This window comes from Sorex araneus, chromosome 8, assembly GCF_027595985.1.
Source record: "Sorex araneus isolate mSorAra2 chromosome 8, mSorAra2.pri, whole genome shotgun sequence".
NCBI classification, from domain to species: domain Eukaryota; kingdom Metazoa; phylum Chordata; class Mammalia; order Eulipotyphla; family Soricidae; genus Sorex; species Sorex araneus.
This window is the reverse complement of record NC_073309.1, coordinates 8,488,411-8,508,003: the sequence shown is the minus strand read 5'-3', so window position 1 is coordinate 8,508,003 and position 19,593 is coordinate 8,488,411. Positions and strand designations below refer to the sequence as shown.

Genomic DNA, 19,593 nt, shown 5'->3' with positions numbered 1-19,593 from the left:
CAGGACCTCGTTCGGGCCTCTCAGAAGCCCGAGCAAAGCCCACTCTGCCGACGCTTGAACCCGCTTCTTCAAAGCACCCTGCGTAGAACTGCAGCTCGAGACAGAGCTCCCGCCCTGCCCAGCTTTTCAGACCCAAACGACACCACATGGGACAGACCACAAAGCCACCGGTGCGTGACCGTAGGAGGTGGGCCTCGTTTCCCCCAATTCAGACCAGAAGCTGAGACTGCTTGGAGCCAACTTGGATTCTGCCTGCCCAATGCATTTTTAAAAAGAAAAAAATGTTTTTTGTATTTTGAGCCATACCCGGCCGTGCTCAGGGCTTTCTCCTGGCTCTACACCCAGGGATCACTCCTGGCGGGCTCACAGGACCCTATGGGATGTCGGGAGTCGAACCCCAGTTGGCCGCATGCAAGACAAGCGCCACCCAGCTGTAATCACTCAGGCTCCTAGTGCTCGTTCCATTCCCTTCACCCCTGCTGGCATTTGACAGACAGAATCTTTATCCAGCAGCATCGGGCCCTTAGATTCTCCAAGCCACTGAGGCCCTAAGGAACCGCAGCCAACACTCTCACATCATCCTCACACGCCCGTGTTCAAGCTCCCGGATCACTCGTGAATTCTGTCCCATCACCTGATCAAAAGCAGCGCTCGTCATCCTGAGGCTGCTCGCAGAGCAGAGAGCTCGTTCTCCTGGGTGGGTCTGTGGACCGCGGAGAGCCAGGCGCTCAGAAGGCAGCTGGAGGGGTTCGGGCCCCCGGGACCCCCACAGAGCGGTCAGGAGACCCCTGCAACACTAAGGTGACTGCTGCCTGCTCGGGGCCGGGAGGGTATGTGCTGACTGTGGTCTTCAGCTACTTTGTCTCCCGGGCTTTCTTTCCCAAACTGGTTTCTGCATGTTTGTATCTTTTCTCCCACACACCTAGTGATTTATGGGTCTAATCATAATCACCGTGTAACTATCCTGGTGAAATCGAGATACCCAGTCACCCCAGTAGAGACCCAGAGCAGTGCGGCTGCTTCTCCAATCTGTCTGCTCTCCGCCTCATTTTCTGCCTTGGCACCTCTGAAACTTGTCACCGGGCTCTCTGCAGGCTCACCTCCCCACCTCAGCAAGTTTAGGAAAGCTCCTTCCCTTCAGAGGTACAACACAGACCTGGGAAGAGATGGCCAAGTAGGTGCTCAGTAAATCCTGGAGGAATTAATGAATTTTGCAGCATCTCTTCTTGGCTTCAACTTGCCAACTCAAGCTGGACTTTCAAAGATGCTGGTGGAAATAGTTCCTGGTTGTCCAGGAGAATCTTCTGACTTCTGTGTTGTCTGTATCTGATTTCAGTTGAACTTTATACCCATCCTGGCGGTGGGACTCCAAAACAAAGAATCAGAGGAGGTGTTACTGAGTCTACCACATCTGCATCCCCTTCCTCCTGGCCCCGAGTGAGCCCTATGTTTTTGGTCAAGGCTTTCCAGACCAGACAGTCTTCTGAGCTCTGGGTATAGTTCTTGAATGTATTTTGAGGGAGGAACAAACTTAAAAATATTCACAAACAATATTCAAAATGCAAATGAACAAGTGGGTGAGACATGCAAACACATCATTTCTATTTTGAATAAAACAGGATCTACGAATAAACAAGAACTGAAATCCAGGTTGATCCCATCAAGAGAATGCACCCATTTCTGCCCCCACAAGCAGCCCAGGAGCTGCACACCTCTTGGGGATCCACAGTAAGATGAGTGAACCCCTAAAAGCCTTTCCCAGCCTCAACAGCTGTCTTGCTAGCAATACATTAAAAAAAAAAAAAAAAAAACAAGGAAAACAGCATTCCATTCATAGCCCAACTTGAACCCTCTCCCCACAAAGAATGCTGTTCTTGGCACAAGATCCACCAAAGGAAACATCTGCAAACCTCCACGAGGTCAGTGAAAAGCTGAGGCAGCTGAAAAATTCTTGGTCCCTTGTAATCCTGACTCACAGGGACATAAGGGAAGCGAGATGGGCACCAATTTCACAGCCAAGTAATTGCCCAATGCCTGCCCTGACACCACGCTAAGTGCCACAGCAGCCTCACGCTCTGCCAGTCTGAACAGAACTCCCATCTGCATCAACGGAAGCAGAGGCCAGATCAGGAGAGATTTAGATCTAATACCTACACAGACGGGACTGGTAAACTAGCCTCATTCTACAGACTGAAATTCTTTTTTTTTTTTTTTTTTTGCTTTTTGGGTCACACCTGGCAATGCACAGGGGTTACTCCTGGCTCTGCACTCAGGAATCACCCCTGGTGGTGCTCAGAGGACCATATGGGATGCTGGGAATCGAACCCGGGTCGGCCTCGTGCAAGGCAAACGCCCTACCTGCTGTGCTATCACTCCAGCCCCTGAAACTCTTTTAATAGCTCTTCTGTAGGTCCTGAGGCAATAGCTTTGAGCTCGGCTAAATTCCTGCTGTGGACAAGGCCACCTCCCTGTGCCTGTACTCCAGCAACGCCACTTGCTACAGCCCTCAGAGACTGAGCAAATGGATGGAGATGCAGAGCCCAGTGGGGACCATTCCGAATTCTCCAGATCAAGTTTCCTTACATCACCCTCCATTTCCGGAGGAAGAGGTATTGAAGGGGAAGCTGGGAACGAGTCACTGCTTAAACTTTTCAGCAGGGCTTCAGAAAACCACACAGCGTATCATCTGACAGAATGGGGCTATAGGAAAAAGGGGCCCCTGCAGGCTGCATGATACTGTGATTTCATGACGCAAACCACAAATTATTCAGAGTAAAACCTCACTCCCTGCAGAGTGATCTAAAACTGAGTAATTGTGCAAGAATCTATGTGGTGCCAGGGCGATCCTCACTGGATTTCACGTTGGATTGTGGGTTTGGGTTCAGTGTGTGTCTACACACAGCCCCACCTCCATCCCAATTCCAGAGTCTAACAGAGTGCTTGTCTGCTCAGTGCAAATGGCCAGAGAACACTTTATCTGGGAGAACAGTAGAGAGGTCTGGAGTCTCCAGGTTCAGTGACGCCAACAGACGTAGGTTTGTTACAGGAGGAAAGCTGACTATGAGCAGGCTGGCGTCAGACCGAGCTTTCCAGCTGCCAAGCTACCTGTGCTGAGTTCAGGACTGTTTATTTTTTGACCACACCTGGTGACACTCAGGGTTTATTCCTGGCGATGCTCAGGGACCAAATGGGGTACTGGGGAATGAATGTGGGTAGACCATATGCAAGGCAAGCGCCGTCCTATTGTTCCAGCCCAGGGCTGCTTACATGAATAGGAACCACAGAGCCTAATTTTTTGTCCCCCAGGGCAGATGAGTATCTGAGTTCTTGTTTCCTTACTGATCCTATTAGTCTTATGGCAAAAGATCTTTCAGGATCTGCAACAAAGGGCGCACCTATTGCAGAGTTCATGCCAAATTCTTCTACCTAAACCCTCAAGGTACGTGGGAACTAAAATGGACCAGAGAAAGCTCAGCAGGATGGAGCTCACGCTTTGCGTGCAGGAGGCTGGCGTTCACCTCCTGGCACTGTGTGGTCACCCCACCACCCCCGAGAGCAACCCCTGAGCATTAAGCCAGGAGGAAACCTCCCCAGTGCCCAGAAAAAGGAATCAGAACAGAAGGCGACGGCCACCGTTGCCCAACAGCTAGCGGGAAGGAGTGGATGCTCGCACTCACGGCCAAGCCCCGGGCTGAACGACACAGGAGAAAGCCAAACCCAGCTGGCCCTGCCTCGCACATCCCAGGCTTGATGGTTTGATCCGCCAAACCCCATACCAAGGCCACCACGAGCGATCCCTGAACACAGAGCCAAGAGTAAGCTCTGCACACCACTGTGTGCGGCCCCTGAACACAAAGCCAACAAAGAGAAAGCCAAACCAACTGTCCGGGGCTGGGAGCAGGAGCCAGCGGCGGCCTGAGATGCGACGTGAGAAGCGCAGCTCGTCCTGCTCAGCCCGGGCTCCAAGAAAAGACACAAACAACAGCCACCTCGAAAACTAGGTTTATATTTCTGGTTAGGTTCCAGAGTGGCAGAACTCAAGAATCTTACTTATATCCAACCTCGTCCCCACCCAGTTTGCCCCCCAAACCCCAGTGATAACATTGTACAAAACTCTATTTACAGGAAAACCAATTAAAAATTAAGGTGTATACAAAAGAAGACAAGAGCAGAAATATCAATGCAGGGCGGGCTTTGGGGGCGAGGACCATCGTATTCCACACGGACCCTGGCACCACGTACTATGCCAGGAGAAGCGTAGTGCGCCACAGCGCCGACTTCAGGGGAACAAGTCACTCCAGGGGGAAATCCGTGGGCAAGAGCTTTAATGTTTCAAAGTCTTGGTCATCCAGTGCCCCTTCTTCTGCCACATGGGTTCAGAGTCACATGGTGGTGGTGCTGGGGAGAACTGAACACAGAATCTCTGACAGGACCCAGAGGCAGAGGGCAGGCTCAGAAGGCATAGCGGGTCCGGATGTCCTCGAGCTTCTTGGATACCTCAGGTGGGGTTCGGTCCAGTTCTTCAGAAACATTCTTCTGTTTGTTAGGCTCCATGGAGTTGAACTGCTCACAGAGGTCTCCATCAATCACATTCTAACACACGGGGAAGTCAGAGAAAAAGGAAAATGTTAGTTGTTAAAGTAAAAGGGCCGATGCTAAACTGTCAGCTCCAAAGAAAAGGAAAACTTGTCCTTCTCTCTGAGATATCAAAACTCTAGTTACAGAGCCAGGAAGAGTTCTCTACGTTATCTCTCGACCCCACTCTCCACTCCTCACCCCACTGCGTGCTGTCGCCACCACCCCCTGCCTACCACCTGCTAAGCACAAAACAGGCTCAGCAAGAAAAGGCAGCTTTCAGATTCTGTCATCCTGACCTGCCTCTTGGTAGACGAGTTTTCTGGGCCACAGAGACAGAACAGTAGGTACAGCGCCTGCATGTAACCCATCACAGCTCAAATCCTCAGCACCGTAAGTGGTCCCCTGAGCTCCAGCAGGGCTCACTCCTAAGTAAGATGCCAGGAAGAGCCCTGCACACCCACAGTGACTGGTGTGCCCCCTGCTCGCCCCCAAGACATACAATAAAAAGAGTTTCTGTTTTTCACTGGAGGCAGTGAGACCTGAGTGCTGTGCTTCTTCCAGCCCCTTTGCTGAATGACTCGGGGAGCACCAGGGCCTGACCCCAGAGCTTCATACAAGAGAGGTTCGGTCTCCCGCTGGGCTACATCCTCACAGCAGGATTTTTCTGATTCGGAAGGGGACAGCCCAGAGAGAACACCGATCCAAAGGGCTCAGAATCCGTCCTCTCAACCCAGACCTCCAACCAATACCCACCTTGACGGGAAAGTAATAGGAGCGGAAGCTGAGATGGTCCCGGCCGCACAGAGGAGGGTGCTCAGAGCGCAAGTGCATCTCCACATGTTGGAAGAAATCATGGTCCTTGTGGGAAACAAAGATTCTGTTACTGAAAGAAAAATGTGATTCAAATTCTTTCTTTTTTTTTTTTTTTTTTTTGCTTTTTGGGTTACTCCTGGCTCTGCACTCAGCAATCACCACTGGCAGTGCTCAGGGGACAAAATGGGATGCTGGAAATCAAACCCGGGTTGGCTACATGCAAGGCAAACGCCGTACCCACTGTGCCTCAGCCGCGTGATTTCCAATTATTGATGAGGCTTCTAGAGGCCAAAAAAAGAAAAAAAGCCCCCAAAAAACCATCAAAAGCAAAAACAAAAACTAGACAAGGCACTGATGTTTTACCACACATATAGATGATAAAGAGACTTCCTCTAATTTCTGACAGGTTTTGCTATGACAAAAACAGCTGGAACCTACATGAAAATCTCACTGTTCTTTCGTAAGAAGAGAGAACACTATGCGAAGAGCAGTGAGTGCCCCAGACCAGACCATGTCACCTGCCTGTGTGGTTTGGCTTAGGGTCGTGCCTGTTTCAGAACCATATCCACAGATGAGATTCCGGGGTCAAGTCCTAGGATACCCCGCAACAACAAAACAAGTACACAAGAAACCGAGGGGCTCACAGTTTAAATCAAGATGCCTATGTCCTCGGGTACAGGGGCCTTCTGAATGTTCCAGAATGCTGCTAGTCACAGGTGGAACAGATGGGTTCCTCACCCTTGGCAGCCTTAGCACAAAGACAGAACCTTGGGAAGCGAAGGCAGAGCACAATGGAGACCTCACCTCATGGGATGTGAAGGGCACGAGGATGCCGATTCCTCCTGACAAGGTGGTATAGACCAGCGATTCGGAGCCCCCGGGGATCAGAGTGGTCTTCTGCAGCGACAGCACCGTCTCCCCCACGTGGTAGTTCATGATCACCTCTGCCTGAAAGTAAAAAGTGGACCAGAAGCTGTGACTGCTCTTGGGAACCTGGCTCCAGATTCCGCAAAAAGCAGACCTGATCAGCTTTAAAAATTAATAAATTACTGGGGCCGGAGTGATGATAGCACAGTGGGTAGGGCATTTGCCTTGCACGCAGCTGACCTGGGTTCAATCCCAGCATCCCATATGGTCCCCCAAGCACTGCCAGGAGTAATTCCTGAGTGCAGAGCCAGGAGCAATCCCTGAGCAATGCTGGGTGTGACCCAAAAAGCAAAAAAAAAAAAACCCAACACACAAAACAAAACAAAACAAAAAAACCCAAAACCAAAAAAAAAAACCCCACTAAAAAATTACTAACATTTAAAAATACTTTACAGTACTTATCCTTTAAGTTTAACCGCATTAAGTTTATAAGATGATAATAATAAAAAAAAAGTTTGGTTAAATTATCACATTTGTAATGGAAAGAAAAAAAAAAATCTGCTACAACAAAGCAGCTGGGGGAGGCCCAAGAGCTCGTGCAGGGGTTAAAGCACGCGCTGTGCCTGCAGCCCTTTCCTGCAACCACACAACACCCCCAGCACTAGCAAGAGCAACGCCCCCCATGCCCACAAAGCCCAGTGGACAAGAGCACGCCTTGTATGCAGGAGCCCAGGTCTGACCCCCAGCACTGCACGGTTCCCGAGCATTGCTAGGACAGCCCCACCCCGGCCTGAGCCAGGAGGAGCCTTGGGCACTGCAGGAATCTGCAGGCACTGCTCCAAACAAGGACACACCCAACAATGACTAGTACCGTATCCTTAAACACATGTATTTTTAAGAGTCCAGGACTGTGCTACTAAAGAAGCAAAGCCAAATAGAAAAGAAAAAAGCCAGCACAGAAGTACCAAGAATGAACTTGGGCAATCATCTTCCAAGACTTGCTACTCTGCCCAAAGAGATGTCACAAGGCCAGAAATAATTATGCCTCAGAAATAACTTCTATTCCACAATTATAAAGGCAGGAGGCAACTATGCCAAGCCCAAAGGATACCACAGGCTGTGCGTGGGCTCCAAACCCGAGGCACAGCCCCACGCACTTGAACAGCTCACGGGAACATCCCGGGGGCTGGGTGACCCTTCCACGGCCTTACCTTTTGGGAGGCCCCGTTGAGCAAGCCGCGGTCCCACAAGGCCTTGTTTCCAGTCGGATCCTCGTCCACCTCATCGTTGGTGTTAGGAGGAAGCCTCACCTGCAAGGACACAAACCACATGCCAGGTCCACCACCTGCTCACCTGGGTCACAAAGCAACGTTTACCCCAGGTCCTTGCAAGCAAGTTTGAAGGGCTGTTTCAGACAGTCCTAAGTGTAGGTCTCCCGAACCTTTGTGCCGAGTTAGAACTTTACAAGAATCAACCCATGAGCAAATAAAAGCAACCACAGGAATACTGAGCAAGAGAAGCCAAGCAATGCTTAAAAGGCCAAACTTCTGGCCCAAGTGATAGCTCACAGGAAAGGAACTCTGCCGTGCATGAATGCCCCTCAATACCCTCCCACCTCCAGCCACAATTCCGGCAACAAAGTGAAAATATTAGTCATCTGCTCAAACTAAACCTACCGTTACTAAACACACTCCACTGGAAGGAAGGAGATGGGGTGAGAGAGGGAACAAGTGATTTTTTTTTTTTTGAGCTGGCCTGAGGTCTGAACTTTATATAAACCATCGAAGACTGATCCTGGGACGGAGCGATAGAACAGCTGGGAGGTCGCTTGCCTTGCACTCAACCTCCCCAGCACCCCATACGGTCCGCTGAGCACTGCCAGGAATAATTCCTGAGTGTGGATCCAGTGGATCCAGGAGTAACCCCGAGCAGTCAGGTGTGGAGAAGACTGATTCTGGCTCACTGGCTTTACCACAAACGGAGCAGACCCCAAATACACACCAACTTACCACACAGATGTTGCCAAACTTGTCAGCCCCAGCCACAGTGTCGTAGTCGAGGAGGCTGGCTGTCGTGACCCACCGGGGGTAGGTATCATCCGCAAAGATGATGAGCTGGTTCTCGTTACGCTTATAGCGCACCCAGATGAAGCTTTCCTGGACGTCAGACACAATCACCCTGTGGCCAATGGTCTGGATCCCAGAGATGTAGTTGGCAATATGCTGGGGACAAGCACAGCGACCGTGAAACCTCGGGACTCCCAAATCCACCCGCACTCTCTGCACAATAAAGGTCTGGACAGCTGGACACAGCAAACCACGCAAACCAGCTGTGCCCTTACCCCACTCGGTTCCCTCGGCACAGCTGGGCCAAAGAAGCCCAGGAGCACCACTGGCGGTGCCTCCTCTCCGAGAGGAAGCCAGAAACTAAATCCTTTCAAGTGGTGAGGAACACGTGGCCGGCTCTCGGCTGATTTCCTCACAGAAGCAACACCACAGAAAAGTGGTCCTTGGCTGCTAGCTCCTGCCCTTCGTAAGCGTCAGGGACTGATTTGTGACTCCGTATGTAATGAGATTCCATGTGGGATTACATGGGCCTAATAAAGAAGTGGGATTTTTTAAATCAAGAAACTACGGTACCTGTACACAATGGAGTATTACTTGGCCATTAGAATAAAGTCATGACGCCTACTGACAATGCTGAGTGGAGTCAGAGGGAGAGAGGTGACACAGAATCATCTCTCACATGTGAGATATCAACACGAGGGTGGAACAACAATTCCCCAAAGGCAATGGTAACAACCTGAGAACCAGCTGGTCTTCAGTAGGAAATGCCACTTGAGGGACTGGGGACAGGACAGAGAGGGCACAGTGTCTATGGCAGAGGGAAGCATTCACCCGGGAGGAGGTGATGCTGAAAGGTGGGAAAGAGTTATGAATGAAACCCTTTTACAATAGTTCTATAAACCACAATACAAAACACCCCCTCCCTCTCTCTGTCTCTCTCTAAAGCGTCCCTCATAAAAGGAGGGTGGAGCCAATGGTGGAGGGCAGTGGGCATTGTGAAGGGATCAGTGTTGAAACCCAATCATGAGTAACTGTCATTTCACGGTGACTTAAGACAAACAAATGTGGTTTAAACAAACACTGCCACCACCCCACCAATGCCGCCTACTTCCTCAGCTAAACCCAAGGTTGCCACCATGTGTCACCTTATTCTCACACTTTCGAAGTAATTTCTTCTTCCCCAGGTCATAGACTCGCAGGAGCTTCCCCACTCCAATCAACACCCTTCCCTGGAATGGGGCAATGGCAGCCGGGACCTCTTCCACTGGAGTCTGTAAAAGGAAAAACAGGTAATGCAAGTATTAAATTAAAACAACCAGACATTAGAACTCCTGCCCACCCCAAAATGTCTCATCTTTTGCTCAGCCAAGAACAAACGATACGGTCCCTGTGCAACAAAATGTCTGGATAAACTGATCCCACACGCTGCATTTCACCCAGGGAGTGGACCAATGCACAGTAAAACAGTCCTGGCGTGAGGCTGGAGAGACAGTATAGTGACTAGGGTACTTGCTTTGTGTACGAGACTAGAGTTCAATCGCCAGCATCCCACATGGTCCCCAACCCCCCACACCCCCCATGGCCCTGGTCCTTGATGGACATGGACACATTACCCCCTAACCTATGCTAGCTGAATGGCGCTATTAATTAACCAAGAAGTAAAGCTTATGGCAAAGGAATGCTCAATGACCTAGCTGGAAGGAAGAGTCCAGCAGATCTATGTGGATGGAGTAACTGTTTACCAGAGACAAGCCCTTGCGGGAAGGCTGGAAGAGGCCAGATGGCCTTTTATTTGTTTCATTTACTTTTCGGTTTCGGTACTGCGGCTAACAGCAGGGTTTCTTACCCCGGCACCAAACCCTCCACCAAGAGTGTCGGCTTCCCTAAGTCACACATGTGGACATTAGGTGCATGCAGAGGAGGAGCCGGGGGAGGGGGCTCAGGCCTTGCGTGCAGGCACTAGGCATGATCCCTAAACACTGAGTAGGGGACTAGCGCCTGAGTATCACTGGGTGTGGCCCCCCTCCCCCAAAAAACAAAGGAAACAACTAGCAAACAGAGGCTACTCCAAAATCACCAATGCAGCTCATTGGTAAAATGCATATTTTGTATCCACAGGGTCCTGGAACCACAAAAATACAAACATGGGCCAGGGATCTAGTACAGCGGGCTGTGTGTGTGCCTGCATGGTCTGCCCCAGGCCCGCTCCCTGATTGCTGAGCCAGAACGGGTGGACATGCCCCAAAATCCAGGGGCTGCTCCCCAAATGGACCCCAAAGACCTGCCACACACCTTAAAGCAAGACAGTGTATTATGGCCCACAAATAGACCACCAGCTGGTTCCTACCTTGTGCAAAAACTCCAGTTTTTCCCCGTTGTTCACAAGCTTGTAGGTGTAGACAAAGCCCCCTGCCACAGAGCGGGGATTGAGGATCAGGTCCTTGGCCACGCCCACCAGCACGTACCAGTCCTCCCCAGTGTTGGAGAACCTGCACACGGCCACACTACGGAGAAGCCAGAAGGTTGGTAAGTCACAGCCCAAGAATCCCTGCCGCGGGGCTGCAGAGCCCTGAGGGGTCCGAGTGCCTTACCTAAAAGCAGCCTCATTCTGCTCCAGCTGGACGAGGTCCAGCGTGTTCCCCTGAATGGGATTCATCACTCGGATCACAGAGGCCCACTGCCCATTGCCGGCCTTAGGAGCTCCGAAAATGGACTCCGGCAGGTTTTCATTGAGGAATGCTGCGGCCATCTCTGCGGCCAATTCCCGCTCATCCTCCCCGGCGGCTTCCACCATTTCCTAGACCCAAAAGTGAGCAAGAATCAGTGTTCAGAGGTGGGCGAGAAGCAAACAAGAAACCCTGCAAACAGGAGCTTGCAACATTAGTGAACCAAACCCCAACTATCCCAAAATGAAACTAAACGACAAGGGGAGGAACATTACAGGCTTATTTCCTTCAAAGGAACATCGACTACGCAAAAAATATGATTACTAGTCTTAAAACTATGAATACACGATTTCCACCTAGCCCATCTGATTCCCTTGCTAAGACTACTTGTCTCCTTATCCTTAGAAGTCAAATAAGGGGCTGGAGAGATAGCACAGTGGGTAGGGCGTTTGCCTTGCATGCGGCTGACCCGAATTCAATTCCCAGCATCCCATACGGTCCCGAGCACCGACAGGAGTAATTCCTGAGTGCAGAGCTAGGAGTAACCCCTATGCACTGCTGGGTGTGACCCAAAACAAAAAAAAAAAGTCAAATAATTTTATGTGCTTGGGAAACCTTTCTTTCCTGGATATCACCTCTAAAAGACCTCGTAAGAAATATAAAAGCCATATAATGTAGCCTAAATCCCAGGAATCAAGTTACATAGACTTGTGGAACCTAAGGTCTAAGAACATTTTTCTATAAAGAGAGATGAAGACTCAAGACTCCAGGCAATTTATTTATCCTACAAGCCTCTACAATCTGAAGAGCCTCAAAAGAGCCTGAATTTTGGGGCTGGAGTGATAGCACAGCGGGTAGGGCATTTGCCTTGCACGCGGCTGACCCAGGTTCAATTCCCAGCATCCCATATGGTCCCCTGAGCACGGCCAGGGGTAATTCCTAAATGCAGAGCCAGGAGTGACCCCTGAGCACTGCTGGGTGTGACCCAAAAAGAAAAAAAAATTTTTTTAAAAAGCCTGAATTTTAAAATAAGTATCAATAGGCAAAACTTCTCCATCTGATTCCGTACAAATATCTTTTCAGCTGACCCCTGCAGGTCAGTCTCGTTACCTCCGCCATCTGCTGCTTCCTCTGCGCTTTCGTGGCCTCGGTGTAGGCATTGTGGTCGGTCTCAATGATGATGAGGTTATTACTCTCAGGGTGAATGACGAATTTCCTGGGTGTGTATTGCAATGGAAAGGCGACCTGATTGAAGACAGCACCCAGTTTCTCCAACGCCAAGATCCTATGGCAAAAGGCAAGGGAGTAGAGACGTCACTCACTCAGAGACTAGAAACGGGGAGTGAAATGGTCCGAGGCCTCAGCTGACACACGAACCCTGAAGTGGCTGAGCTACCCTTAGGTAAGTAACACCACGGCCTCCTCATCTAAAGGCTGCACCAGAGACAACTCCTAGCAGGGGCTCTGCGTCAGCCAGAGCCCGAGTTCACAGGGATTCTGGATTGCACCAGCAAATCCTTTGGAGAAACTTGCAGGTCATGCTGAGGAAATTGTTTTTTAAATCTCTCAATAATAATGTGAAAGGGAAACGACAGTTTCCTCATCCTACTGACAAACTGAAATAGAGAAACAATTCTGCGTTTGTTGTAAAGCACTTCTATTACCAGAACACAGGCAGACTATGTGCTAATAAATTGTTTTTCATAAAGCCAATGCCTTCTGAAACAAAACCACCGAATTAAGCTTTAGAAAATGTAACAAAGCAGAAATGACATGCCAAGAGTATATAAAAAGGAAAAAAAGCCTATGAAAAGATGTTCAATATCATTAACTATCAGAGAAATGCAAGTTTAAGTGATGGTAGTTTACTTCATGTGGTTAGAATAAAACCTATACCACAGGGTTAAAACAGTTAAAATCAAAAGATCAAAAACTACCAAATATTGACAAGGAGGTAGAAAATGGAAATGTTTGCCTTGTGGCCGAGAATCTAAGTGACACGTTTAGTTATTTCCCTCAAACTTTAAATGACCACAACAATTCTCCACTCTCAAGTCATCTGGAAGGAAAGCAGCGCGGCCTGCGCGAGTGAAGCGACTGGTTTTGCTTGTGGTAGCAGCAGCAGTATTCAGGTTACTCCCGAGGGCTCTGCTTTTCTCTTACTCTAGACAATGCCAGGAATCAGACCCAGGGTTTTGCACCTGAAGCATTAACAATACCACTGAACCACATCCCAGGTTTCACAAGTCTGCTTTAAAAAAAAAAAATCATCTCGTGGTCTTCACGAAAAGATTTTATTAGGGAGACTGGACAATTTTGCTGCTACAGGAATTTGAAAATGTGGAGCTCAGTGGTAGAACACAAACTGAAAATCTGGTTTACCTAAATTTTGAGAACTATATTAGAAGCAGAGATGGTACCGAGGTATTAAATCACCAAAGGGTACATGGAGGCATGCCAGGAGAGCCAATAACTATTGAAAGATCCCGGAGGCTGTTGCAGAGAAATCTGGGGATTCACTGGGAACAGCCAACAGCTAAATCCAGAACATGAACACAGCAAACATTAAAATACGGGAAAGGGCCAGAGCAGAGCGACAGCACAGTGGGGAGGGCGCTTGCCTTGCACATGGCTGACCTGCATTTGATCAACATACCCCACATAGTCCCTGGAACACCACCAGGAGTAATCCCTGAGTGCAGAGCCAGAAATAATCCCTGAGCACCACTGGGATGTGGCCCAAAAACAAACCAAAAAAAAAACCCTAAAAAGTGGGAAAAAGGAGTCAGAACTAATTCAGTGGGTAAGGTGCTTGCCTTGCATGAGCGCAACCCAAATCAGTTCCCAGACACTGAATGTGATCTCCCCAAGTGCTACCAGGAGTGATCCCTAACCCCAGAGCCAGGAGTTAGTCCTGAGCACTGTCGGGGGAGCGCACCCCCCACCTAAGAAAAACAAAAGCAAACTGAACCCTTTTAATCTGGTACTATTACTTACTTTTTTTTTTTTTTTTGCTTTTTGGATCACACCCGGCAATGCACAGGGGTTACTCCTGGCTCTGCACTCAGGAATCACCCCTGGTGGTGCTCAGAGGACCATATGGGATGCTGGGAATCGAACCCGGGTCGGCCGAGTGCAAGGCAAACGCCCTACCCGCTGTGCTATTGCTCCAGCCCCTGGTATTATTACTTTCTATCTTGTACTACTGTCACTGTTTGCTCCAATATTATCTAGACAAGCCCATTAACTGACGAAAAGCCTACATAACTTATATTGAAGTGACAATTTAAGATGAATCTGTACAAGGTACTAAATCTTAGCCCTTAAAGTGTGAACAGAGGCTAAAAATCCCAAACACCGATACGTGACTATCGGATACTTGTGAGTCAAGTGAAGGTTTCAATTTCAATATACCAGTTCCACGCTGAAACCAGCACTCAACCACTCCTTCACTTTCTCCAACATGCGGGCAAAATCATGGTCCAAAGTTCTGGCAGAAGGCTTATGTCTGGGCTTCAACTGCTAGAGTCACTCACCTCAGAGTATTGGTAGAGATGGCCACAATGCCCTCAGGACACTGTTCAGAAGCAAAGCCAGATGCAAATTCTAGGGTCTCATAAGACAGGGGAGTGAGATGGAAACGAGACTGGTATGAATAGCTCAACCACGAGCGGCTAGACATGGCCAACACCTGAGGAAAGGGAAAACATTTGCACTAAGCCTGAGAAAGTTCAAGCAGCCTGTGAACCAACCCAAACTTCAGCCAGACTGTCCCTATATACAAACCCATACAGTGAGGGCTGCACAGATAGTTCCTGGGTCTAAAGAAAAAGTGGAATTACTTTTCTAGATTACTCAGTCTCTGAGAGCTTCAGTTTCATATATAATGGAAATACTTTTATTACAAGGAGGACTGTTGCAAGAATTAGATGCAGTAACAATCTAACTTCTTAGCCCATTCTATGTGCCTAGACTGAGAGCAGAAAGGATTGGTCTCAGCCACCTGTGATCAAATCGTAACCGAGGACCATGAAACCTCACCCAAGCAGCTGTGGCAATTAACCAGTAAGATCGAACTGTCCAATTACTGAATGCACAGCTTACACTGAGATGGTATTTTCCCCAGATGCCACTATCATGGTGCCTGCCCGCCTGCCCACCCCCCTTCCTTACTTACAGCCTCCTGTCCTTGCATCCGGACACGGAAGAGTTTCACAGGACGAGACCCGAGGTATCTAGTGCGGGTATCAGAAAGATCACCGGTGACAGGGTCCAGAACAGTTCTCAGTAATACCCCATTCTAGTAAGAGAAGAGTGAAAACTACCATAATTTCAGAACAGATGGAAGGCCCCTGGGACCTCATATGGTGCCCCAAACACTGGCAAGAATGACTCCTGAGTACAGAGCTACAAACGTATCCTGAACACTGCTGGTTGTGGCCCCAAAACAAAACAAAACAAAACAAAAACACAATGCAGTTCAAATTATGATTCTCCCTTTAAAAAAACAAAACAAAAAACACTTTCTAATGCAAACAAAAGAATGCAAAAAAACCTCCTAGTGCCAAAAAAAAAAAAGACGAGAAACTGCTAATGCAGATCAAAGTTGAGAATGTTCCAAGACCTAAAGTGTGTGTGTGTGTGTGTGTGTGTGTGTTGGGGGTGGGGGGGAGAGGAAGGAAGGGAGAGAGACACAGAGAAAGAGAAGTGTCTGCCATAGAGGTAGGCTGGGGAGAAGGAGAGGGCAATGGACACGGGAAAAGAACAATGTTGAAGGGTTGGGTGTGAACATTGTATGACTGAAACCCATTCATGAACAACTTTGGAAGTGATTCGATCAAAAACAAACATGCTCCCAGGGGCCTGAGAGATAATACAGCCTATAACTGACTGAGCACTGCCAGAGGTGATTCTTGAGTGCAGAGCCAGGAGTAGGCCCTGAACAAGGCCAGGTGTGGCCCCAAAACAAAACAAAGCAAATAAATAAACAAAATAAAGTAAATCCAGTAAAAAGAAGACTGCTAAAATAAGGGGGTTGGGGCCGAAGCGGTAGTACAGCCAATAGGATGTTTGCCTTGCACGTGGCAGATGCCAGTTTAATTCCTGGCATCCCATATGGTTCCAAGCATCACCAGGAATAATTCCCGAGGGCAGAGCCAAGAATAACCTGGTGTGACACAAAAGTTTTTTAAAAAAAAAAATCCAAAACCCAAACCAAGAAGGATACATGAAGGTCCATGCATTAGCCCAACTTATACAAGTCTGGATTTCAAAAATCAGGAAGTAAAAACAAAAACTAGGTAACTGAGAATGCTGGGTGTATCTCCCACATCTTTGGAGTGACTCCCACCCCACAAAAACATTATTTACCAATCATTCATGAAGACTTATCAAGAGTGGGGTGCTATTTCAAAATCTGCAACTTTTCTGACTCCAGATCAAGTCCTGAGGACCCATCTAGTTCTAGCCAAGACCTATGATCGCAACACAATGGTAGCAAAGACTCCACATGAAAATACTGTTTTCTCCTAGACTTTTTCTGGTTTGTTCAGAGCTAAGAAATGCAAAACATGGAAAAGTGCACATCATTAGCCACAGCGGTAGCACTGTCAGTGTCATCCCGTTGCTCATCAATTTGCTCGAGCGGGCACCAGTAACATCTCCACTGTGAGACTTGTAGTTACTGTTTTTGGCATATTAAATACACCACGGGTAGCTTGCCAGGCTCTGCTATGTGGGCGGGATACTCTTGGTAGCTTGAGAGGGACGGAGGAATCGAACCCAGGTTGGCCGAGTGCAAGGCAAATGAATGCCCTACGCGCTGTGCTATTGCTCCAGTCCAAGGGCAATCATGGGTACATAAAACCAAACATCCATGTTGAACAGAAGAGCACAAGAACCCTAAAGACCTGACAGCAACAGAGGAGCCTCTGGGTCTCTTACCTGCAGCCCGATATTCAGGTAGAGGAAGCCGATAGAGCCCCTCTCCCCTAGCTCGTCCTGCTTCTCAGTCCCTCCCATTTCCACAATGCACAAGGACTCGGGCTGGGCTGGGAGCGCCTGCATGCTCAGAGGCTGCAAGCAGTCCTAACGGGCAAAGAGAAAACAATAAAACGTGAGGAATGATCAGTTCTTGAAAAGAAACTATTTAGAACTATCTAATTCTAGGAATGAAGAACTGTCTTAGGAACACTGGAAAACCTGAGGAGTAAATTCAAAATAAGTAGTGGGGTCTCATAAGGTTTCTGGAAGTTATCTACGGCAGCATTTCTCACAGGCGCCCCCAGAATATTCCAAGGGGGCCACTGGCAACAGTCACAGAAGGGGAGGCATCACTTAAAGGAAACAAAATCAGTGGGGGCTCCGGACGGAAAAGCCCTGAAACAGAGGCCAGCAAGCAGCTATGATAACTGGGGGAATCAACAGGTGCCGCTTCCAAGGACAAGCTAACTCGCTCAGGCTCCAGCTGGAAGCGCCTCAAAGCTGAGACTCACGGAGGGGTCCAGGGAGATGATTCTGACTGTGTTGTCCACCAGCCCCACAGCCAGGAAGCGAGACCGCTGCTCCCCAGGAGGCACGTTGGCCAGGCTCATGCACACCACATCTGCTGACATTTCCTTCCGCTCCGTGTACTCGTTCAGCTGTCCAGACTGAGGGAGAGAAGAAAAGAGGTCACAAACTACACCACCTGTTCCCAAAATGAAAAAAACGGAGCCTGAGCTTCATTTTGCTTCCTATCATTCCTTACTAAATAGACAAGAATTCTCTACTTGAGATTTTAAGAAATGAATTCCACAGGATAAGAGAAAATTAAGTTAAGGCCAGAGAAATAACTTGATAGGTTGAATACATGTACATGTGTTGTACGCAGAAAGCCTGGTTTGATTCCCAGATGGCACTGCTTGGCACCCCGAGTGATAATAAAGCAGGGAGTAATTCCCAAGAAACGATGAGTGTGACCCCAGAACAAACAAGCAAAGCAAGCTGCAGAACAGAGATTCAAAAGTCTTTCACAAGTACAACATAACACTAAATTCCTAAGCCAACCTCTCAGGAACTAGAAATAAAGCCGTTTATCTGTTCCTGAGAACAGGTGAAAGAGAATTTAAATATGAACATTAAAGATAAATCTCAATCTTCCACTGAGTCTGACTATAAAAAATGGCCAGAGACTGAGAGCACAAATAAGTATACAAGAGCAAAATTAGACATGGATTTTTTTTTTTTTGCTTTTTGGGTCACACCCAGCAATGCTCAGGGTTTACTCCTGGCTTTGCACTCAGGAATTACCCCTGGCAGTGCTTGGGGGACCATATGGGATGCCGGGGATCGAACTCGGGTCGGCCGTGTGCAAGGCAAACGCCCTACCCTCTGTGCTATCGCTCTGGCCCCTAGACATGGATTTTTTGTGGAAATGAACATATAGCCAATAATCGATAAAGAAGTCAAGTCTGAAGGGCAGGAGAAACAAGTATTTCAGAAATAGGCAGGTTTTCACAATCCAGTCAGAATCCATCAGCTCACCTGTGAACATAGCCCTGTAAGGCCCAGACTGGTGTGTGGATGTGTTCCTGCCTCAATTCTCTTTTTTAAGAATATAACCCAGATGGCTAGGCTTTAATTCTGTTTCAGCTTCTGGGTTCTACACCAAGTCCCACAATGAAAGATAAAAAATAAATAACATACGGGATCCATCTCAAAATAGACCAGCTCTCCCCCGGTCAGAGCAATCACAACTTGTCGCTGGTTCACTGCACATTTCACAATTGTCTTCTTGCCAGGGGTCTTCCACTCATTCACTCTCTTGTCTGCTCGTATGTGTCGGATGCCGTCGGGGTACACCTACAGTTACGGAAGGAAAAGAACTTCAGCGATCCGACTCATCACTTAGAACGCCACTGGAAGACTGGAGTGAGTGCACTGGAGGAACCACGTGGGTTAGTGACAAAAAAAGTCTTAGTAGGATCCAGACAAAACTGACTTATTTTAAAAGAACTTATTTCATAATATCCCAAGTTTAAAGCCCATTAGCACACGGATGCCACACTGCACCAACGCGCTGATGTGAACACAGCGGCCCCACGATGAGGGGCAGCCCAGAAGTGCTTACCTGCACTAAGGCATCGTCTCCCAGTAAGGAGCAAGACAGGGTTGGGGTGGTGCCCAGGAAGCCAGAATCTGTCACTTCTTCCACAGTCTCTCCGATGGACAATACAAGTGTGGCATTCACGAAAGACACAATGATGTAGGCATCAAATTCATCTGAAAGAGGAAGAGAAACAGTTGGTTAGCTAAGAATTCAAGAGTTACAAAAGTCAGATGAGACGCTATGTTTTCCCTTCAGAAACCTTCCAAGACACTTCTATGTGTAGCCATCAAACACGGTCATATGACAAAAACACTGGACGATCCAAAAGAAAATCGTGGAGAATAACAGCCTACAGATAAATTTTGCTTCTTTTGTAGAGCTACTATTATTACCTCTGAAATCTAGAATTTTCTTGAAACATAGCTAGAAAAATGCAAGAGTACAAAGCAAGGGAATCAGATGCGTGAGCAAACTTGGAATACAAAAATACTCAAGACACATCCAGGCTAGAGCT

At 48.3% G+C, this 19,593-nt stretch overlaps 1 protein-coding gene across 1 annotated transcript in view; it reads right to left on the bottom strand.

The window, feature by feature from the left end:
* Nucleotides 1–3,990: 3,990 nt before the first annotated feature.
* The window catches only part of SF3B3 (splicing factor 3b subunit 3), a 40,816-nt gene continuing 25,213 nt past the window's right edge, over nt 3,991–19,593 (bottom strand). Inside the window, exons 12-26 of the mRNA XM_004600539.2 lie at nt 19,101–19,252; nt 18,677–18,832; nt 17,485–17,640; nt 16,934–17,077; nt 15,168–15,290; nt 14,527–14,681; nt 12,101–12,275; nt 10,916–11,121; nt 10,672–10,828; nt 9,470–9,595; nt 8,268–8,480; nt 7,470–7,568; nt 6,196–6,339; nt 5,332–5,436; nt 3,991–4,593 (exon numbers count right to left, since the gene is read on the bottom strand). Of these exons, the coding sequence (XP_004600596.1) occupies nt 4,453–4,593; nt 5,332–5,436; nt 6,196–6,339; nt 7,470–7,568; nt 8,268–8,480; nt 9,470–9,595; nt 10,672–10,828; nt 10,916–11,121; nt 12,101–12,275; nt 14,527–14,681; nt 15,168–15,290; nt 16,934–17,077; nt 17,485–17,640; nt 18,677–18,832; nt 19,101–19,252 (2,252 nt within the window). The 3' untranslated portion in view covers nt 3,991–4,452. The remainder of the gene's footprint in view (nt 4,594–5,331; nt 5,437–6,195; nt 6,340–7,469; nt 7,569–8,267; nt 8,481–9,469; nt 9,596–10,671; nt 10,829–10,915; nt 11,122–12,100; nt 12,276–14,526; nt 14,682–15,167; nt 15,291–16,933; nt 17,078–17,484; nt 17,641–18,676; nt 18,833–19,100; nt 19,253–19,593) is intronic.